The sequence below is a fragment of the Lithobates pipiens genome, unplaced genomic scaffold, assembly GCF_037356315.1.
Source record: "Lithobates pipiens isolate NorthernLeopardFrog02 unplaced genomic scaffold, aLitPip1_a1.2 Scaffold_30, whole genome shotgun sequence".
NCBI lineage: Eukaryota > Metazoa > Chordata > Amphibia > Anura > Ranidae > Lithobates > Lithobates pipiens.
The window spans coordinates 67385285-67405575 of NW_027507791.1; the positions used below are offsets into that span (position 1 = coordinate 67385285).

Genomic DNA, 20291 nt, shown 5'->3' on the forward strand with positions numbered 1-20291 from the left:
TTTTATTTTTTTGAATGGGCTTCCTTGAAGCAGAATTTAATAAAAAAAAAGTCTGACCAGGTAAGCTTTTTATTGCAGATTTGATATACAATGTCTTTTCTGTAGTAAAGTACACTTGCCTGCCTGCAATTCCCTGCAGAATGTACACTGAGCTGCACATGCGCTTTCTGGTACACTGCTACTGTGCTGGGATGACTGCATTCCTGGGCATGTATGAGAGTAATGTCACCCCATGCTGGCCAATCAGAACGACTGAAGACTGTCTCCCTGACAGCCACTGGGAGAAGATGCCAGCAAAGGGCCTCACAGGCGTCAGACCCTTGAAATGAAGGTAAGTACTTATGCCTTTTAGTTTCACTTTAATAAAGTGGATATAAACATGATTCATTTAAATTTGACCTGGGCACATATATATGTAGTGTCTCTCCAAAGCCCTGAGTCCCCTGTCTTTCTGCTGCTCTGTTCTTCTGTTACTAGTATGATAACTTCTGACAAGTTCTCTGACAACGAGATAAAACCAGCCTGAAATTTGTCAGGAATGGGTGCTATAAATAGACCAGCAGAGAGCTGGTCTATTCACAGCACAGCTCTGCATATGGCTTCCTTCCGCTGCCTATGTGGAAGTTGGGGGGGGGGGGGGGGGGGGTTCTAAAGAATATAGCAAGCTGAAGAAAGCAGACAAACATGTAAAACGTGTGTAGGGAGTCTTATTTCATCTCTGAGTATCATCTGAGGCTGTTCACTGGGTATTTGTGATGGTTTAGGCCCCTTTCACACTGCCACGACTTGAAATTTACATGATTTTTATGGCCGCAATTTCAGAGAATGCCTGTGTTTAACGTGAGGTCTATGGACCTCAACTCGCATCAAAGTCGGACCAAAGTAGTGCAGGAACTACTTTGAAGTCGCACAGATATGAATGGTTATCATTGGGAATCGTGGGCTATGGCTTGTCATGCGACTCAATGTCCAAAGGGGCCTAACATCCACTTTACTGTAATGCATGCTATTACCTGTTGATACACAACACCAGGATGCCAGAGTCTGAATAGGCCCTCAGGTGTTGGGTCCCTGTCAGAATAGTGATCCCGTGGCTGACCGCAACTTGCCACTAATGCCTCCACTCACTAGTGAGAGCACTAACCTTGTCCTCGCCAATATTGCTGCAGAATCTACTCTACCCGTGAGGGTCAAGTGATAGAGTGATACCTCACCGGATTGGCCAGCCAGGTAGTGACACCTTAGGAACAGGTGACAGTTCTCTTAGCTACAGGATCTCTAGTGTGACATAAGTGAGTACCAGCTGACTTCTATACTAATTGCAATACTGTTGTGTATACAAAGTTTTCAACTCCTGACTAGATGTAGTTAATTCCAGTTATAGATTTTTGCAAATGCAAGCTTAACTAAAGTTTGCCTGTAAAACGTAGGCTTTCCTTTTGTCCAGATTGCATTGACTGGCGCTTACGTTCCCATTGAGGAGATATAGTCGGAGCATTAAGAAATCAATGTAAACCAGGAGCCAGGTCAAAGTGTATGCAAAGGTGAAATGTGTTTCTTTTTTTGGTTTTAGATAGCATGTGGGAGTTGGATTGCTGGCTGTAGAGCTGCACAGAGCCGTTCTCTGCTTGGAGCTGTCAAAAAAAAAAAAAGAAAAAAAGAAAAAAGGCAGCCCAAAGTTTATCACAACATTGCCCAGCGCTGAGATAAAGAAACATTGTATCATTTGGCTCTTTTAGATCAAAGGGATGAACATTGGTCTGCAAATGAGTAAGTTTTTAAAATTACTTGGAACCCCCCAATTTTTTTTTAGCAGAGTCCTTAAAGCTTAAAATGGCGGTCGTTGCAATATTTCATTTCACACTGTATGTGCGCAACGGTCTTTCAAAGGCAATTTTGTTTGGGGGGGAAAAAAAATAACTTCAATGAATTTAAAAAAAAAAAAAACGTAAAGTTAGCCCAATAATTTTTGTATAATGTGAAAGATGTTTTGCAGAGAATTGTGATCTTTATTGTATGCAAAAAAAATTGTCATTCTCATTTTATCCAGAACCGTGCAGCTCTAGCTTTCTGTGTCCCTGATGGTGAGATTCTCTCCTGTATTCATGATGGTTCCCGTAATCCAGGAGATGGGAAGCTATTTGGGAATCCAAAACTGGGCTTATCAGTCGACATCCTCCAATGCAGATGCATATTCCTGTGACCGCTTTCTAAAAGGGGAATTCCTTTGGGAGATTTTCTCTAACTTCCTCTTGCATTTCTAGTAAGGAAGTAAAGTCCACTTTCCAATCCTATGTAAAGATACTCCAGTCTCTGCTGTGAAACTCTGCAGCTCCTCCAGGGTTACCTTAGGTCTCTGTGCTGCCTCTCTGATTAATGCCCTCCTTGCCCAGTCTGAGTTTTGGTGTGCGGCCGTCTCTTGGCAGGTTCGCTGTTCCATGTTCTTTCAATTTGGTTGCGATAGATTTGATGGTGCTCCTAGGGATCAAAGATTTGTATATATATTTTTTTTTAATAACCTAACCCTGACTTGTACTTCTCAAGAACATTGTCCCTTACTTGTTTGGAGAGTTCCTTGGTCTTCATGGCACTGTTGGTTTAGTTGTTCCTCTTGCTTGTGTTGCAGCCTCTGGGGCCTTTCAAAAAGGTGTGTGTATATGTAATGATAGATCATGTGACACTTAGATTGCACACAGGTGGACATCATTTCACCAATTATATGGCTTCTGAAGGTAATTGATTGCACCAGAGCTTTTTTGGGCTTCATAACAAAGGGGGTTGAATACATACGCACATGCCAATCAGTTTTTTTATTTCTGAAAAATTGTTTTTATGTATATTTTACAAATTTTATTTCACCAACTTAGACTATTGTGTTCTGATCCATCACATATAATTCAGATAAAAAAAAAAAACATTGAACTAAAGACTGTAATTTAAGAAGATGGGTAAAAGGCCAAGGGGGTGAATACTTTTGCAAGGCACTGTACATACACACATCTAATAACCTTTTTTGCATTGTGTGCAAGGAGCAAAGTATCACTTGATTACCTCATCAACACAGACAATGTGGAAAGGGGAATCCCTCCCGCAGAGCCATTGTGTTTTCCCAACTGGGGGGGGTTTAATGTGGGGTGGGGGAATAGCCATCCCCATTGTAGAACACAGCAATTACTGCTAGCGGCAATAAATCGCATGTAAAATCAAAAAGGCTGGTTCTACCCAAGTTGATTGGTTAACTTGGGTACATTTAGCCTGCCCATCCATGGGTCGAATCTTGGGCACAGGCCCTGCTGAACTGGCCAACATTGGAAGCGCCTATGGCCAGCCTTATAGGTCAAGTCTATGTTTACACTGCAAAGATAAAAATAGCAAGGCTGAGTTCATTGTAAATACCCAATTGTGTGCAAATAGTTTTGGTAGCACAGGACTGGCTGAATAAAATGACCAGCTTTATTTAATTTACTGATCTCAGTGAACAGTCTATTCCTTTAGTACACTAACTCCAGAGTATTATTTGTTCACAGAACCCCATAGACCTTAAACACAATGTACAAAACAAATTATGCAGTATAAACAAAGAAAGAAAGAAATAAAGCCCAGAGTTTCTGAACTCATTACCATGATCTATTGAGCTTTATCAATTGTATGGGGAGTGTCACATTTACAGCTCCTGAGTCACTAGCATTGAAAGTATCTACTTTTCAATCAAAGCTTAGTGACCAGAGAAATACAGAAATCAGGTGAGTTTTTCATTGATGACCAAAGTTAACCACTTCAGCCCCAGAAGATTTTTTCCCCCCTCCTGACCAGAGCACTTTTTACACTATAAACAAAAAAAAGCAACAATTTTGTAAAAAAAAAATATATATATATATATATTTTACACTTTTTGCTATAATAAATATCCCCAAAATGTTTTTAAAAAAACAAAAATGTATTCATCAGTTTAGGCCAATATGTATTCCTCTACTTATTTTTGGTAACAAAAGGGAGCCATCCCTGCTGGGAGAGCACAGATTATTTCTAGCACCTATAGCGCAGTGCAGGGAGCCTTTCCAGGTGGCAGAACACAATGATTACTGCTAGAAGCTATAAACACCGGCAATAATCATGTAAATATTCCAACAGGCTGGTTGTACCCATGTCAATTTCTGGTACAATCAGCGTGCCCATAGATGAATCGAATCTGTGCCGGTCCCTGCTGATCCAACTGAATTTCAATCCATGTATGGCCAGCGTTAGAAATTGGCTTCTTGCATTGTATGTTGAGGAATAGTGAAGTTTGATCCCAATCTAATGGGTGGCACAGTGGTCATGGGCGGCACAGTGGTGTAGTGGTTAGCGCACTCACCTAGCAGTAAGAAGGGTCCTGGTTCAAATCCCAACCACGACACTACCTGCCCGGAGTTTGCATGTTCTCCCTGTGCCTGCGTGGGTTTCCTCCGGCTACTCCGGTTTCCTCCCACAATCCAAAGACATGCAGGTAAGCTAATTGGCTTCTGTCCAAAATTGGCCCTAGTATATGAATGCGGACCTTGGATTGTGGGCTCTTTGAGGGTAGGGACTGATGTGAGTGTGCAATGTACAGGGAAAATTGTAGACACTTGGGTTGAACTGGATGGACTGGTGTCTTTATTCAACCTTACTAACTATGAAACTATGAATAAGCCGTACGCACCATAGAGTTTGGCTTTATGGCAGAGTGGCCAGAAGAAAGCCATTACTTTCCGCAAAAAACAAAATGTCACGTTTTAAGTTTGCGAAAAGGCATGTGGGAGACTCTCCGAAAATGTATGGAGGAAGGTACTCTGGGCTGATGAGACTAAAGTTGATTTTTTTTGGGCCGTCAAAGAAAACGCTAGCGCAACACATCCCCCAAAGAGCACCATCCCCACAGTAAAACATGGTGGTGGCAGCATCATGCCGTGAGGATGTTTTTCAGAAGTCAGGACTGGGAAACTTGTCAGAGTTGAGGAAAAGATGGATGGTGCTAAATACAGGGATTTACTTGAGCAAAACCTGTACCACTCTGTGTGTGATTTGAGGCTAGGACGGAGGTTCACCTTCCAGCAGGACAATGACCCCAAACACACTGCTAAAGCAACGCTTGAGTGGTTTAAGGGGATGCATGTAAATTTATTGGAATGGCCTAGTCAAAGCCCAGACCTCAAACCAATAGAAAATCTGTGGTCAGACTTAAAGATTGCGCAAACCATCCAACTTGGAGCTGGAGCAATTTTGCAAGGAGAAATGGGCAAAATTCCCAGTGGTAAGATGTGGCAAGCTCATAGAGACTTATCCAAAACTACTTGGAGCTGTGCTAGCCGCAAAAGGGGGCTCTACAAAGTATTGACTTTAGGGAGGTGAATAGTTATGCACATTTTGTCCTATTTTGTTGTTTTGCTTCAAATAAAAAAAAAAAAAAAAAACTACTTCAAAGTTATGTGAATTAAATGATGCAAATCCTCAATCCTGTTAATTTCAGGTTGTGTGGCAACAAAACACAAAAAATGCCAAGGGGTTGAATACTTTTGCAAGGCACTGTGTGTGTGTGTGTGTGTGTGTGTATATGTGTGTATATATATATATATATATATATATATATATATATATATATATATATATATAATCTCACAAAAGAGTACACCCCTCACATTTTTGTAAATATTTTATTCTATCTTTTTGATGTGACAACACTGAAGAAATGACACTTTGCTACAATGTCAAGTAGCGAGTGTACAGCTTGTATAACTGTAAATTTTGCTGTCCCCTCAAAATAACTCAACACACAGCCAATAATGTCTAAACCGCTGGCAACAACAGTGAGTACACAACTAAGTGAAAATGTCCAAATTGGGCTCAATTAGCCATTTTCCCTCCCCGGTGTCATGTGACTCATTACTGTTACAAGGTCTCAGGTGTTAATGAGGGAGCAGGTGTGTTTAAATTTGTTATCGCTCTCATACTGGTCACTGGAAGTTCAACATGGCACCTCATGGCAAAGAACTCTCTGAGGATCTGAAAAAAAAGAATTGTTCCTCTACATAAAGATGGCCTAGGCCAGTGATGATGAACTTTGGCACCCCAGATGTTTTGGAACTACATTTCCCATGATGCTCAAGTACACTGTAGAGTGGATGAGCATCATGGGAAATATAGTTCCAAAACATCTGGGGTGCCAAGGTTTGCCATCACTGGCCTAGGTTTATAAGAAGATTGCCAAGACCCTGAAACTGAGCTGCAGCACGGTGGCCAAGACCATACAGCAGTTTAACAGGACAGGTTCCACTCAGAACAGGCCTTGGTCGACCAAAGAAGTTGAGTGCATCTGCTCAGCGTCATATCCAGAGGTTGTCTTTGGGAATTAGACATATGCGTGCTGCCAGCAATGCTGCAGAGGTTGAAGGGGTTGGGGGGGTCAGCCTGTCAGTGCTCAGACCATACACTGCATGAAATTGGTCTGCATGGCCATCGTCCCAGAAGGAAGCCTCTTCTAAAGATGATGCACAAGAAAGCCCACAAACCGTTTGCTGAAGACAAGCAGACTAAAGAAATGGATTACTGGAACCATGTCCTGTGGTTTGATGAGACCAAGATAAACTTATTTGGTTCAGATGGTGTCAAGGGTGTGTGGCAGCAACCAGGTGAGGAGTACAGAGACAAGTGTGTCTTGCCTACAGTCAAGACTGGTAGTGAGAGTGTCATGGTCTGGTGCTGCATGAGTGCTACCGGGCACTGTTCATTGGGGGAGCCAGGAATGCCAACATGTACTGTGACATACTGAAGCAGAGCATGATCCCCTCCCTTCAGAGACTGAACCTCAGGAGAATATTTCAACATACCGACCCAAAACCAAGGCCAAGCATGTCTCCAGACCTAAACCCTATTGAGCATCTGTGGGGCATCCTTTAAAAGGAAGGTGGAGGAGCGCAATGTCTCTAACTTCCACTAGCTCTGTGATGTCGTCATGGAGGAGTGGAAGAGGACTCCAGTGGCAACCTGTAAAACTCTAGTGAAATCCATGTCCAAGAGGGTCAACGGGCAGAGCTGGAAAATAATGGTGGCCACACAAACTATTGACACTTTGGGCCCACTTGGGGGTGTACTCACGTTTGTAGCCAGCGGTTTAGACATTAAAGGCTGTGTGTTGAGTTATTTTGAGGGGACAGCAAATTTACACTGTTATACAAGCTGTACACTCACTACTTTACTTTGTATCAAAGTGTAATTTCTTCAGTGTTGTCACATGAAAAGCTAGAATAAAATATTTACAAAAAATGTGAGGGGTGTGCTGACTTTCGTGAGATACTGTGTGCATGTATATCTATAATGTTTCCATCTATCCATAATAAAATGTGTGTGTGTGTGTGTGTGTGTGTGTGTGTATATATTACCACTCTCAGGATGACCTCAGCCAGCAACACCCCAGGTAACATAAATAATTGATAGTCTCCAATACACAGAACCACTCTAGTTCTAAATATGCAGCACCACAAACTTCCAGATGTAAATATACTCTGAGATAAGGAAAGAAGAAGAGCTCAAAAGTGCAAATATCCTTGATTTTTAATATATATATGTTGTGTTTTTTTTTTTTTTTTTTTTTGGCCAGTTTATAAATATGTAAGAAAAAATTTACTAACGAGAAAAAAACAAAAAAAGGAGAAAATTGAGAGTAGAAAATTATCAGTTATAATAATGGGTATTTGGTAAAAAAAATTACATACTCGTCACATTGATATTTAAATTCTACTAAGACATGCTCATTAAGGCTAGCCATAGGTAAGTCAATTTGTTTTTTTGTTCTACCAGAGGGCTCGGCAGGAAATGGCTGAATTTTGATCCAGGGTTTGAAGTGTATATATAAACCCTCACCTTGTAAACCCATTCAGTTTAACCACTTCAGCCCCGGAAGAATTTACCCCCTTCTTGACCAGAGCACTTTTTGCAATTCGGCTTTAACTGACAATTGTGCGACGTGGCTCTCAAACAAAATTGACGTCCTTTTTTTTCCCCACAAATAGAACTTTCTTTTGGTGGTATTTGATTACCCCTGCGGTTTTTATTTTTTGAACTAAGAACAAAATATTTTTTTGAAAACAAAAAACATTTTTTTTTTACTTTTTGCTATAATAAATATTCCCCCCCCCCCAAAAAAATAAATAAATAAATATATATATATATATATATATATATAATAAAAATTTCCCCCTCAGTTTAGGCCGATACGTATTCTTCAACATATTTTTGGCAAAAAAAAATCACAATAAGTGATTTATTGATTGGTTTGCTCAAAAGTTATTGCGTTTACAAAATAGGGGATAGTCTTATGACATCTTTAATTTTTATATATTTTTTAAAATCATGACTGCAACATTATGGCAGACACATCGGACATTTTTGACACTTTTGGGACCATTGTCATTTATACAGCAATCAGTGCTATACAAATGCACTGATTCCTGTGTAAATGACACTGGCAGTGAAGGGGTTAACCACTAGGTGGCAGTGTTGGGGTTAAGTGTGTCCTAGGGGTGTGCTTCTAACTGTGGGGGGCGTGGCTGTGTATGACACTTCACTGATCTCTGCTCTGATCACATGGAATGAAATGAAAGGCAAAACATTTGTGTGTACATATAAAATAAAAACACTTTTTTTTTTTTTTTCTCCTTTTTTCAGAAATGATTACATTCTCTCTGTTCTCAGCTGCGTAAGAGCTGGAGGAGGAAAAACAGCATTACACTGATCTTCCCATTGAAAGGCTGTGGGGGAGGGGTTTCAGGACATGTCTGATCATTGGAGCAGAGCAGGCTGAGTTCCCACCATAGCTAGAGAACTGACAACAGTGTGCTCTCATGCCTAGTGTGGTTCGTTTTTATTAGGAAAGCAGAGGGACTGGCAGGAACACCAAGGATTTCACACAAGGGAAGCAATACAAAGAGAACAGGATACTTCTTCACACAAGTATGTGGTGCAGTAGGCACATATCAGGAATATGAAATGTTGGGTTTACATACTCCTTTAACCACTTCAGTACCGGGCACTCTCACCCCTTTCCTGCCCAGGACAATTTTCAGCTTTCAGCACTGTTGCACTTTGACCAATACGTGGTCACACAACGCTATACCCATACAACTTTTTGATAATTTTTTTTTTTTCACACAACTAGAGCTTTCTTTTTGTGCCATTTAATCACCACTGGGCTATTTATTTATTTATTTATTTTTGCTCTACAATTTTAGTTAAGGTCGGACTGTATTCTGCTGCATTCCTTTCCTGAAAATAACCAAAATCGGCGTTTATTTTTAAGTTTGTAAAAGTCCACAAACTATGGTGTATGTGTGTGTGTGTGTGTGTGTGTGTGTGTATATATATATATATATGTATGTATGTATGTATATAATTAAAAAAAAAAAAAAAAAAAAAGCCTAAAAATGTCAGGACAGTACAAATATCCACCAAATGCCCCCTTTTAAGAAAGAAGGCAGTACAAGGTATTTAGTAAGAGGCATGGTGAGTTTTTTTTTTTAAGTTGTAATTTCTTGTGTTTTTTTACATACTGTCACCAGTGCAGTACATCATCATCATGACTAGTGTGGTGGTGATCAGAGACTGGTGACAGTATACAAAAAAAAAAAAAAATTTTAATAAGAAAATTTTACTTTATATTTCATTTATTTATAAACACGCTGTTTCCAGAGCAATACAGTGTTACCATATTAACCCTTTCCCGCTGAGCGTACGCAGATGTGCATACTCGCCTTCCGGGGGGTATACCAGGATGATGCCCGCACCTGCAGGCATCATCCCGGTACCGTTTTGTTCAGCGGGCGATTGGCTATCCAGGCATAACAACCGATGCGGCTAAAAGCCGCTCGGCTGTTATGCCGGAGGAGCGGGAGGGGATGTCCCCCCCCCCCCTCCCGCCGCTGTTACCGGTGCTCCTGCTCGATCGGGAGCACCGATTCGCCATCCGATGCCTCCGGCCGCTGGGGAGGAACTGGAACGAAGCCGTAATCGGCTTCGTTCCAGTCTCCTCATAGTAAACACGGAAGCGACGTCACTTCCCGTTTACTCGGCTGCCAATGGCGCCGGTTTTAAAAAAATATCCGGTATTCAGAATCGCCGTTTTCGGCGATCTGAATACACTGAAGTCTAAAGGAGGGGTGGGGGGTCTTTTAGACCCCCGATCCCTCCATAAAGAGTACCTGTCACCGCCTATTACTGTCACAAGGGATGTTTACATTCCTTGTGACAGCAATAAAAGTGATCAATATTTTTTTTTTTTTTTTTTTAAACAATTTAGTCATTTTAAAATAAATAAAAAAAAAAAAATTTTTTTTAAAACGCCCGCCGTCCCCGCGAGCTCGCGAAGCAAAGTAAACGCATACGGAAGTCGCGCCCGCGTATGTAAACGATGTTCAAATCACACATGTGACATGTTTGGTATCTATTTACTCGGCGTAACATTATCTTTCACATTATGCAAAAAAAATTGGGCTAATTTTACTGTGTTTTTTTTTTTTTATTATTTTTTTATTTTTATTTTTTATTCATGAAAGTGTCCCTTTTCCCAAAAAGTTGCATTTAAAACACCGCTGCGCAAATACCGTGTGACATAAAATAATGCAACAATCGCCGTTTTATTCTCTAGAATCTCTGTTAAAAAAATATATATAATATTTGGGGGTTCCAAGTAATTTTCTAGTTGAAAATATGGATTTTAACTTGTAAACACCAAATTCCAAAAATAGGCTTAGTCATGAAAGGGTTAATATTGTGCCAGGGAAGTGATCAGGGGATATATATGGAGATTATATATATATATATATATATATATATATATATATATATATATATATTTTTTTTTTTTTCTCTTACACATTATAGTTGCTTATACCAGTGAAGTTCATTATTATAAGCAACCGTTTTTACTGAATGAAATTGATTCATTCAATATGTATTGTGATTAGCTGTGTTCATTCAGCTAATCACATGGTACAGATGGGCTGTGATTGGTCACAGTGTGAGCACATGGTACAGACAGGGCCAATCACAGCTAGCAACACAATGGCTTCAATGGAAGCCATCCATTGTTTAAAATTGTCATGGTGATTGGTCACAGCATTCACATGGTACCAGCAGCAGCCCAGTACAGTGATCTGCAGTGCCGCCTGATCCCGGAGAATGTCATGACGACCAACTGGAACAAATGTCCCACCCGGCCGTCATTTGTCTATAGGCTGGGTGGGAAAATGGTAATGACTAAGCTGCTGTGTCAGTAGGCTAATAGTGGAAATGAGAAAATGCTCTCTGGTCTATAAGGAGCATACAGGTTTGACAACTGGTTAAATATTGTAGAATCAATATTACTCTTCACTGGAAACACTTGAACTTAATTTAGATCCGTGTCAACATACTTTTGGCTAGGTAGGTATGATGGTGACGTGTCCACTAAGTATGACCACATGTTGTATGTAACCAAAAAATATCAATAAACTGGAGAGGCATCCACTTCAGACTTCTTTTTATATAGTAATACACAGGAAGGGTTGCAACATACTTCAGTAGTTATTTCATCCAAAAAAAAGGGGGGGGGGGGGGGCAACAGAGTGACAGTTTCAAGCAGCCTTGTTGTTTGTCAAAGTGTCAAGGCTGCTCGCAACTGTCACTCTATTACCTATTTCTTTTTGGATGAAATGGACTACTTAAAATTACAAATAGAAAAATCACAAGGGACATACCAGGCCCCTTTCACACTTGTGCGACTTGTCCTGCGACTTGGGACTGCACAATTGCATGACAAGTCGTATTCCATGAGTTCCAATGAGTACCATTCATATCTGTGCGACTTCAAAGTAGCCCCTGCACTACTTTGGTTCGACTTTGATTATTATTATTATACAGGTTTTATATAGCGCCAACAGTTTCGGCAGCGATTTATTTGTGACTTGAGGTCCATAGACCTCAAGATTACACAGGAATTGCTTCAAGTGGCATCAAAATCGTGTCAAAAAATTGTGTGACTTTTAGTGTGAAAGTGTGACAAGTGTGAAAGGGGCCTTAGTAAGTGTACTGATTCCTTCTCCGTTACTTTTATTAACCCACAGGACTGTGGAGGATTTTTTTTTTTTTTTCACACCTGCCTGTAAACTTCCCTGCATGTTGGCCTATGTGTCCATGTACACCTAGGGTTTTAGCAGGTTTAGAGGCAGAAAGAAACCCCACTGTCCATACATTCAGGAGCAGTGGGGCTTTTGGCAGGGAAAAGGAAAAAAAAATGCTTTAGGCCCCTTTCACACTGGAGCACTTTGCAGGCACTACAGCGCTAAAAATAGCGGCCGCAAAGCGCCCTGAAACAGCCGCTGCTGTCTCTCCAGTGTGAAAGACCGAGGGCTTTCACACTGGAGAGGTGCGCTTGCAGGACGGTCAAAGTTCTGCAAGCCGCATCTTTGGAGCGCTGTAGAAGCGGTGTATTTACCGTTCCTAAAGCGCCCCTTCCCATAGAAAACAATGGGACAGCGCTGCAAACCCGCCTGCAGCGGAGCTTTGCGGGCGGCTTTAACCCTTTTTCGGCCACTAGGGAGGTTAAAACTGCCCCGCTAGTGGCCGATTAGCACCGCTAAAACGGTAAAGCGTCACTGAATATAGCGCCACTTTACCGCCAGTGCCCGCAACGCCCCAGTGTGAAAGTAGCCTTATGTTTGTAAATGCATGTTAACGCATCAAAGCATGTGTTGGCGCTAAGCGCCTTTTAGCACTTGAGCCTTCGTTCATTTCAATGGCCAGAATAAGTTATTATTGTGGCCAAAGAAATGCATTAATACCCAAACGCTTGAAGCACGCCTTAATGTGCTACACACTTTTGCCAAGTGTAAGGCATTATTTCTGCCAGGAGAGAGGCTTTTACAAGAGTTTTGTAGAACATGAGTGTATGAGTCCTTAACCACTTCTGCCCCAGAAGGATTTACCCCCTTCCTGACCAGAGCAGTTTTTGCGATTCGGCACTCTGTCGCTTTAACTGACAATTGCGTGGTCGTGCAACGTGGCTCCCAAACAAAATTGGTGTCCTCCCCCCCCCCACAAATAGAGCGTTCTTTTGGTGGTATTTGATCACCCCTGTGGTTTTTTATTTTTTGTTCTATAAACAAAAGCGACAATTTTGAAAAAAATTCATTATTTTTAACTTTTTGCTATAATAAATATCCCCCAAAAATATATAAAAAAAACTTCCTGGGTTTAGGCCAATATTTACATATTTCTGGTAAAAAAAAATCACAATAAGCATTTATTGATTGATTTGCGCGAAAGTTATAGCATCTATAAAATAGGGGATAGTTTTATGGCATTTTTTATTAATATATATATATTTTTTTTTTTTACTAGTAATGGCGGCGATCAGCGATTTATTTATTTTTTTTGACTGCGACATTATGGCGGACACATCGGACAATTTTGACACATTTTTGGGACCATTGGCATTAATACAACGATCGATGCTATAAAATTGCATTGATTTACTGTAAAAATTTCACTGGCAGTGAAGGGGTTAACCACTAGGGGGTGGGGAGGGGTTAAGTGTGTCCTGTGGGAGTGTTTCTAACTGTCTGGGGGATGGGCTGTGTATGACGTGGACACTGATCGCTGCTCCTGATGATGGAGCAGAAGATCAGTGTCCTGTCATTAGGCAGATGCTGTTTACATCGACATCTCTCCATCCTTGAGCTCCATGACACGATCACGGGTATCCCCACAGTGACCGGGTCCCGCGGGCACGGAGCTCTCTGGCGGTGCGCGCGCACAGTGGGAAATTCAAAGTAACGGGTATGTTACTTTGCCCAGCGTATACTTGCCGGCGTATATATGCCGACAGCGGTCGGCAAGTGGTTAAGGCGAGTACACACTATAGGAGAATTGGACGAATGATTGTTTAGTTTTTCTTGATGTTTCACAGCAAGTCTGAACCCAGGAAGGACATAACGTACGAAAAATCTCGTACGACAAAGGCTTTTTTTTCCCCCCCGATTGTGCACCGTCTTGCATAAAATTATTTTTCTTGTACAAAAAACGTACGAAAACTGTACACATTAAACTAAACTCGTTAGTTCTGTTCACATACGAAAAAATGTGTCCCTTTTGGAAAGTCTGAATTTGATGTCAAATGTTGTGCACACACTATACAAAAATCAAACAATCGTGCCTTGTATTGCATTTTTTTCTTCCAATTTTCCCATAGTGTGTACCCAGCTAGTAGTATGCCTACTTTGAATGGAGCAGTTGGGCATGGTCGGGCTCTCTTCATGAGGGCCTGTAACGGGGTGGGGGTTTAAAGTGTGGGAAAGTACTTTCCGTGTGCAGTTTATACAGCACAGGTAGCCCATTCAAGTGCCCTACAGTTAGTGCCCCAGTTGCTAAATGAACTGTTGACTCCAGTGCTCTCTGGCCAGCATACTGTAATACAGGTCTACAGTGTAACTGAGTCAGCTTATTTTGTCCAAATATTTAAAATCTTTAAAGGTTCAAGCGTACTGATACAAAAAAAGACATTTTATTTTTTCAGTAATTTTGTTTTTTCTTTCTTCTTTTCACTAATTTAGACACCGCTGTATAGCTTTCACACAATTTCTTAAAGATCAGGGAACTTACTATGTACAGGTCTGTCCAAAAAAATATTGGAAAACCTGTCATTTGCACGTACATATGTACTGTAAATGTTTGTGATAACCTTCACATGTAGTGCGAATGCGCTCTGTTGGAGTCTAGTGTGTCCTAGTAACAGAAGGATACTAGGCAGCTTCCTTAAAAAGATGCTTGTGTCCAAGCAATGACAACATGCTAGGTGGTTTCAATGAGAAACTGTCAGCATTTTAGCAATGGAAGGACACTAGGAGGCTCCTTGTGAGTAGCCGCCTGCATCCTAGGAAGCTAAGGACCATAGGCAGCGTAGTTGGGAAGCCGCCTGCATCCTAGGAAGCTAAGGACCATAGGCAGCGTAGTTGGGAAGCCGCCTGCATCCTAGGAAGCAAAGGACCCTAGGCATCGTAGATGGAAAGCCGCCTGCATCCTAGGAAGCTAAGGACCCTAGGTAGTGTAGTTGGGAAGCCGCCTGCATCCTAGGAAGCTAAGGACCCTAGGTAGTGTAGTTGGGAAACCACCTGCATCCTAGCAACTGAAGGACATTGGGCAGCTTCAGTGAGCAGCTGCCTGCATCCTAGCAACGGGGCTATTTACGCTGCAATGATGTGTTTTTTTTTTTTTTTTTTTTTTAAATACATGCACATACAGAACTTTTTACACCATCTTGCTGTCAAATTCTGCCAGCAGGATCCTGCATGCTAGTTGTATATCATGTGCTTGTACCCTAGGAAGTCGGTCTTGTAGTGTCATCTTAGGAAAGCTGTATTTGTACAGATATTGTAGATTTAAATGGTGTTCTGAGCTCTGCTATATAGGCTCCTTGTCCAAAATCTTGATTTTTAGGCTTCTGGAAGATCTTCCACCTTCTATATGTCTTTTTGTCATTGTGTAGTTTTCTGGAATTCCATAGTAATTGCTTTTCTATCCAACTGAAAAATGACACTGGTATTTTTAAAGTTTAAAATCGCTTGATGCAACCTTCTTTTTATTTATTTTTTTTTATTTTATTTTTTTTTTAATACACCAGTATGTTGCCTCTACCATCGGTGCGTTGTACTGACCAATAATGAAGGTATAGAAAGCGAGAGAAGTAAATTCCCAACTTTTTATGTAAAGTAAACATTTACAAAATAGAATGTGTCCCTGTTAAAAAAAAAAAAAAAAAATTCACTCTCTCCGTTTTTTGTCCTGTTTTATCATTGAAAGTAAATAAAATCACAAATTTTGAGTTGTCCCCAGAAAAGTAATGGAGGAGAAATCTTCAAATGGGGTCACTAGTTCTGGGGTCCCCAAGAAACTTAATTTGCGGGGATTTGCTCTCACTTCCTGTTTGGGACACAGATGGGGGGGGGGGGGGGTTATAACCTTCCCTTGCTCTATCCAAAATGGGGGGGGGGGGGAAATATAATTCTACTTTAAGCTTAAGAATAGTGTTATAGTGCAGATAAAGGGAAAGCTCCCTCCACACAAAGCACAGCAACACTTATTATGAATCCCATTTTTTTCAGTACAGGCAGTTTACATCTCTGCTTCGCTACTGAAAGCTTGAAAAGGTACACAACCTTTTATTTGGATCTGTCACATGTTTGTGCCCCATAAACCTCAATAAAGAGCAATAAAACGTATTGTGTGCTTGAACAACTGCTCTGTTTTTTTTTTTTTTTGTTTTTTTTTTTCTTCTCTACTCCCCGCCCAGGCGTTTGCATACATGTGCAAAAAGACTTGTAAAACGCTTAAACTGCTTATATGCACTTACTAGGTGTGAATAGAGGCTAAAGTATGTTTGCACCTTAAAAAGAAAGTTGCACCTTTTTTGCCTCTCAAAGACCGTTTTAAATCCTTTTGGTCTCTTATTTTAACTACTCACAGAACATCTTTATTTTACCAAAAAAAAAAAAAAACATTGGGGAAATTTCTCCTAATTTTCCTTGTCAGGGATCAGTCTCAAGACAAGCCACAAGAACAAAGATTAAAAAAAACGACTGACGTTCTTGCCCTCTATTTGCTGTTCCCATTGATGGCATTTCTTGGTTCAGTGACCAGACTTTATGCTTCCCCCATCGTGGACACAGCAACTGACACTTGCTAAGCATTTTAACCTTTCCTTTCTCTTTAAAAAATTAAATGTAGATTTGGATAGGAATTGCATTTTTTTTACAGCATCAGCATAAAAAAAAGCTTTCACAAAGCTTGTGCTTGCAATGTGCTGGCTGCAGGTAATAAAAAGAAATATGTGGTTCCTTGTTTTGCTGGCCAATAAAGCTTGATGTTGAAAACAAGTGAAAATAGAAGAATAAATTATTATTTTGTGAAATATCTGCTATCCAAATAAGTAGAAATGGCATATATTTTTCTGTTTTGGTAGGGAATAATTCAGTATAATTCTGTATCTGTGTCCTACAACTATGATGTTCATTAAAAGAATAATTCTACCCAACATTTTTTATATATATATTCATGTGCAGTTGATCAGAATGCAATATTTTTTTTTAAAGATGACATTAAACCCAAAGCCAAAAGTGTAATATAGTGCACATTTGTTAAATGTGGATGCTGCATTAGTGTGTGTGTGTGTTTGTGTGTGTGTGTTTTTGTTCCCCCCCCCCCCCGTGTTGTCATCTGATCTGGACATTAACAGCCCTCCTTTATTAGAGCACCCCCACTCTGGAGGAAGGAGCACATAGGCACCTTTTTATATAGTGGTATTGTTAATCGGGGTTTGGAGAGTGTTGAATATACTAGCAGATTTAGATAAAATACACTAAACAAATTGAAGCCAAAGTCCAGCTGACACTTTAAAAAAAATTTTTTTTTTCCTTTTTGGTAAATGGTTTGTCTCAGCCCTGTAACTGCTACATTTGCAGGAGAGCTTGTTCTGTTGAAAAACAGATTTACTGGCCACACCACCAGGTCAAAGTAAGAGAGAGAGCCTGAAAAATAAAATGCATTCACCACATCTAAGAATTAAGTTGCAATATAATGTTGACTTTTGGGATTAATACCTATTTGAGGTCCTGCTTCACCTGTCATCAATCTCTACCCATACTGTGCTTTATAATGAATGCATAATTTAAAGGCCACAGCAGAATATCGGGCATTGAAGTGAATTGAAAAGAGTGCAGTTCAGTTGTGACTCCTAATTATCCTGTCTATATGACAGAGGCATGGGACCTTTATGAACGGATGAACTGCCTCCTTTTAGTTGCTGTATTATGTTTATTGCTTGCCATGTCTATTCTGGGCTACTGCAAGAGAGAGAAGAAGCTTTCTGAATTTTATCTTGTGTGAACATTAACAACATGGCAGCATTGTGGACAGTCGCCAGAATACAAACACAAGCCCTAGTTGGCGCACTACTGGAAGATAGACGATCCACTTTTTGCAGGTAAGAAAAAAACTAATTTATTTGCATTTTTTTTTTTCCTAATTAAACAATATTTCAATTTATTTTAAAATACAATACATTTTTGACCTCCATGCCTTTTGGCACCAAATTTTAAGCAGAAATTTATTTGTTTTTAAGGATAGAACATGAGGTCAGTCAGTCTCTTCCTGCTCCTTTGCAGTAGCTCAGTGGACAGGACCCTGTGCTGCAGACTACTACTCCGTGATTATGTGTAAGTAATTAATGAGGAAATATATGAATGTAAGCTACTATTCAAGGAGCTCATGCATTATTTTTTTTCTTGCTTTTCCTTTTCACAGGAGATGAAGGGAGAGATGAACAGAGACAGCCATTTTCCCTAACAGGCAGAGGTCTTAAAGATATGCATCAATGTGCACCATCCCCACACTGCTCTAAAGCCAAGACCTTTCCACACTGCTTCTTAAAGCAAGAGAATACGTTTCGTCATTCTGAGTACATGGAAACATCTGTGGATGAGGACCGGCTTTCTTTATCACGGGGCTCAAATGTTGAGGAAGTCTGTCATGAAAATGTAGAGTATGCAACTGCTAACAAGCTGGCAAATGCCCATATTACCGGCACCACGCCCTGCAGCTTTCCTCCAAATGTGGACGAATCCATTCAGGGACAGATGACCATAGCTGAGGTGTCCTCAAATTGCATATCTGAATCGGACCGTTACCTGGCTGAGCATGATTCTTCTTCAGACAGCCAAGCACCCAGCCAACGTGAACGACCTAAAGTGAGGAAAAAGAAGAAATATAGGCGGCGTTCTTTGTTGGTATCGGAGTCAAAAAAACATATGAACTTTCAAAGCACTCAGATGTTTGAGATATCTCCTGAGGAATGTGCAAGCAGTGCCCAGTGTACTTCCAGGGGGGCATTTTCATGTGTTGACCAAAGATTACAAGATCTTTGTGAACTCCAGAGGAGCATGGCTACTGACCTGCGAGGTTTGCGTGGGGAGATGGCCAACATTGGTTTGATACTGGGAAAAATGCTGGAACTTCTTGAGAAATCTTCAGCTGGCAGTACTGCGGTAACGGAGAATGTTCCACATGAAAGAAACTGAAATGTGAGATAGTTTTGCAGGTGTCTCTGAAGTAGAAGTAATGAGTCCGGATCATTGACTGTTCTTTGCTGTTTCGTTTTGTTATATGTATTTTGCATTTTATTGTAAATAATAAAAAAACAAAAAAAAACATTCTTTAATGTGCTTGTTGATGTCTGCTGTATTTCATCACCATAAAATGGAACTTTGGTCAAAACCCTTTTTTTTTTTTTTTTTTTTTTTTTTTCTATTTTAATTATAACATGGCGTCAGGAAGGCTCAGATTATTTGTTAGAAGAAAAAAACCTGTGTTCTCATAGACAGATATTATTTCATATCTTGTCCTTTTTACAAGATGAAGTTCAAAGAAATCTGCACAAATGAGTGCCAAGGTGCACCAAAATAATAATAATAAAAAAGAATATTGACAAAAGTTTTTATCTTTTTGGGGAAAAATACCTGGAGTATTGCAATTTGGCAAAAGCCTACCAGTGAGATATATAAATAATAATGTCGTCCCCCCCATTTAATGTTTTTCTTCATAATTTGACGATATGGGGGGTGTGTGTGTGTTTTTTGTTAAAGCGGAATTCCACCCAAAAGTGGAACTTCCGCCTGTTTGTCTCGTCCCCTCCCTCCAGTGCCACATTTGGCACCTTTCAGGGGGAGGTTGGAACAGGGACCTGTTTTTTTGACGGGTCCAAATCCCCACTTCCGGGAGATCGGCTCGCATCGCAGTCTCTCAGAAATTCGGTCCCCTCCTCCTTTCTCTGCCGCCAGGCCAATTAGTGCAGCGCACTTCACGAGTGCACAGTAGGGAACTGGCTGTGAAGCTGAAAGGCTTCACTGCCAGGTTCTCTCTTACCAGCAATGGCGGTGGCTGCACCCGACAGCCAATACGAAGATCGCCAGTCGTGCTGAGACCGATTGGCTCCCTGGACAGGTAAATGTCCTAATATTAAAAGTCAGCAACTGCAGTATTTGTAGCTGCTGACTTTTTTTTATTTTTTTTATGGGGTGGGCGGACCACCTCCCTTTTTTTTAAAGTGAATTTTTACTTTGGCATATTCAACGTAAAGCAACAGATGTGCTTGATGGCAGGTGCTGCACTAGTAGTGCTGGTACCTGGCTTCCGGGTCCCCAGAAGCTGAGTTTTGGGTGATGATCCAGCCAGACATTAGTGGACCGAGGCCT

At 40.6% G+C, this 20291-nt stretch overlaps 1 protein-coding gene across 2 annotated transcripts in view; it reads left to right on the forward strand.

The window, feature by feature from the left end:
* Nucleotides 1-20291, forward strand: part of LOC143942944 (homeobox protein SIX4-like) — a 66571-nt gene that overhangs the window by 32033 nt on the left and 14247 nt on the right. The window contains exon 3 of one of the 2 annotated variants that reach the window (XM_077464381.1): nt 18346-19214. The exons of the other annotated variant lie outside the window; for it this stretch is intronic. Coding sequence (XP_077320507.1) covers nt 18346-19118 — 773 coding nt within the window. The 3' untranslated portion in view covers nt 19119-19214. Of the gene's footprint in view, nt 1-18345; nt 19215-20291 lie in introns of those variants that run through there. 2 annotated transcript variants of the gene reach the window in all.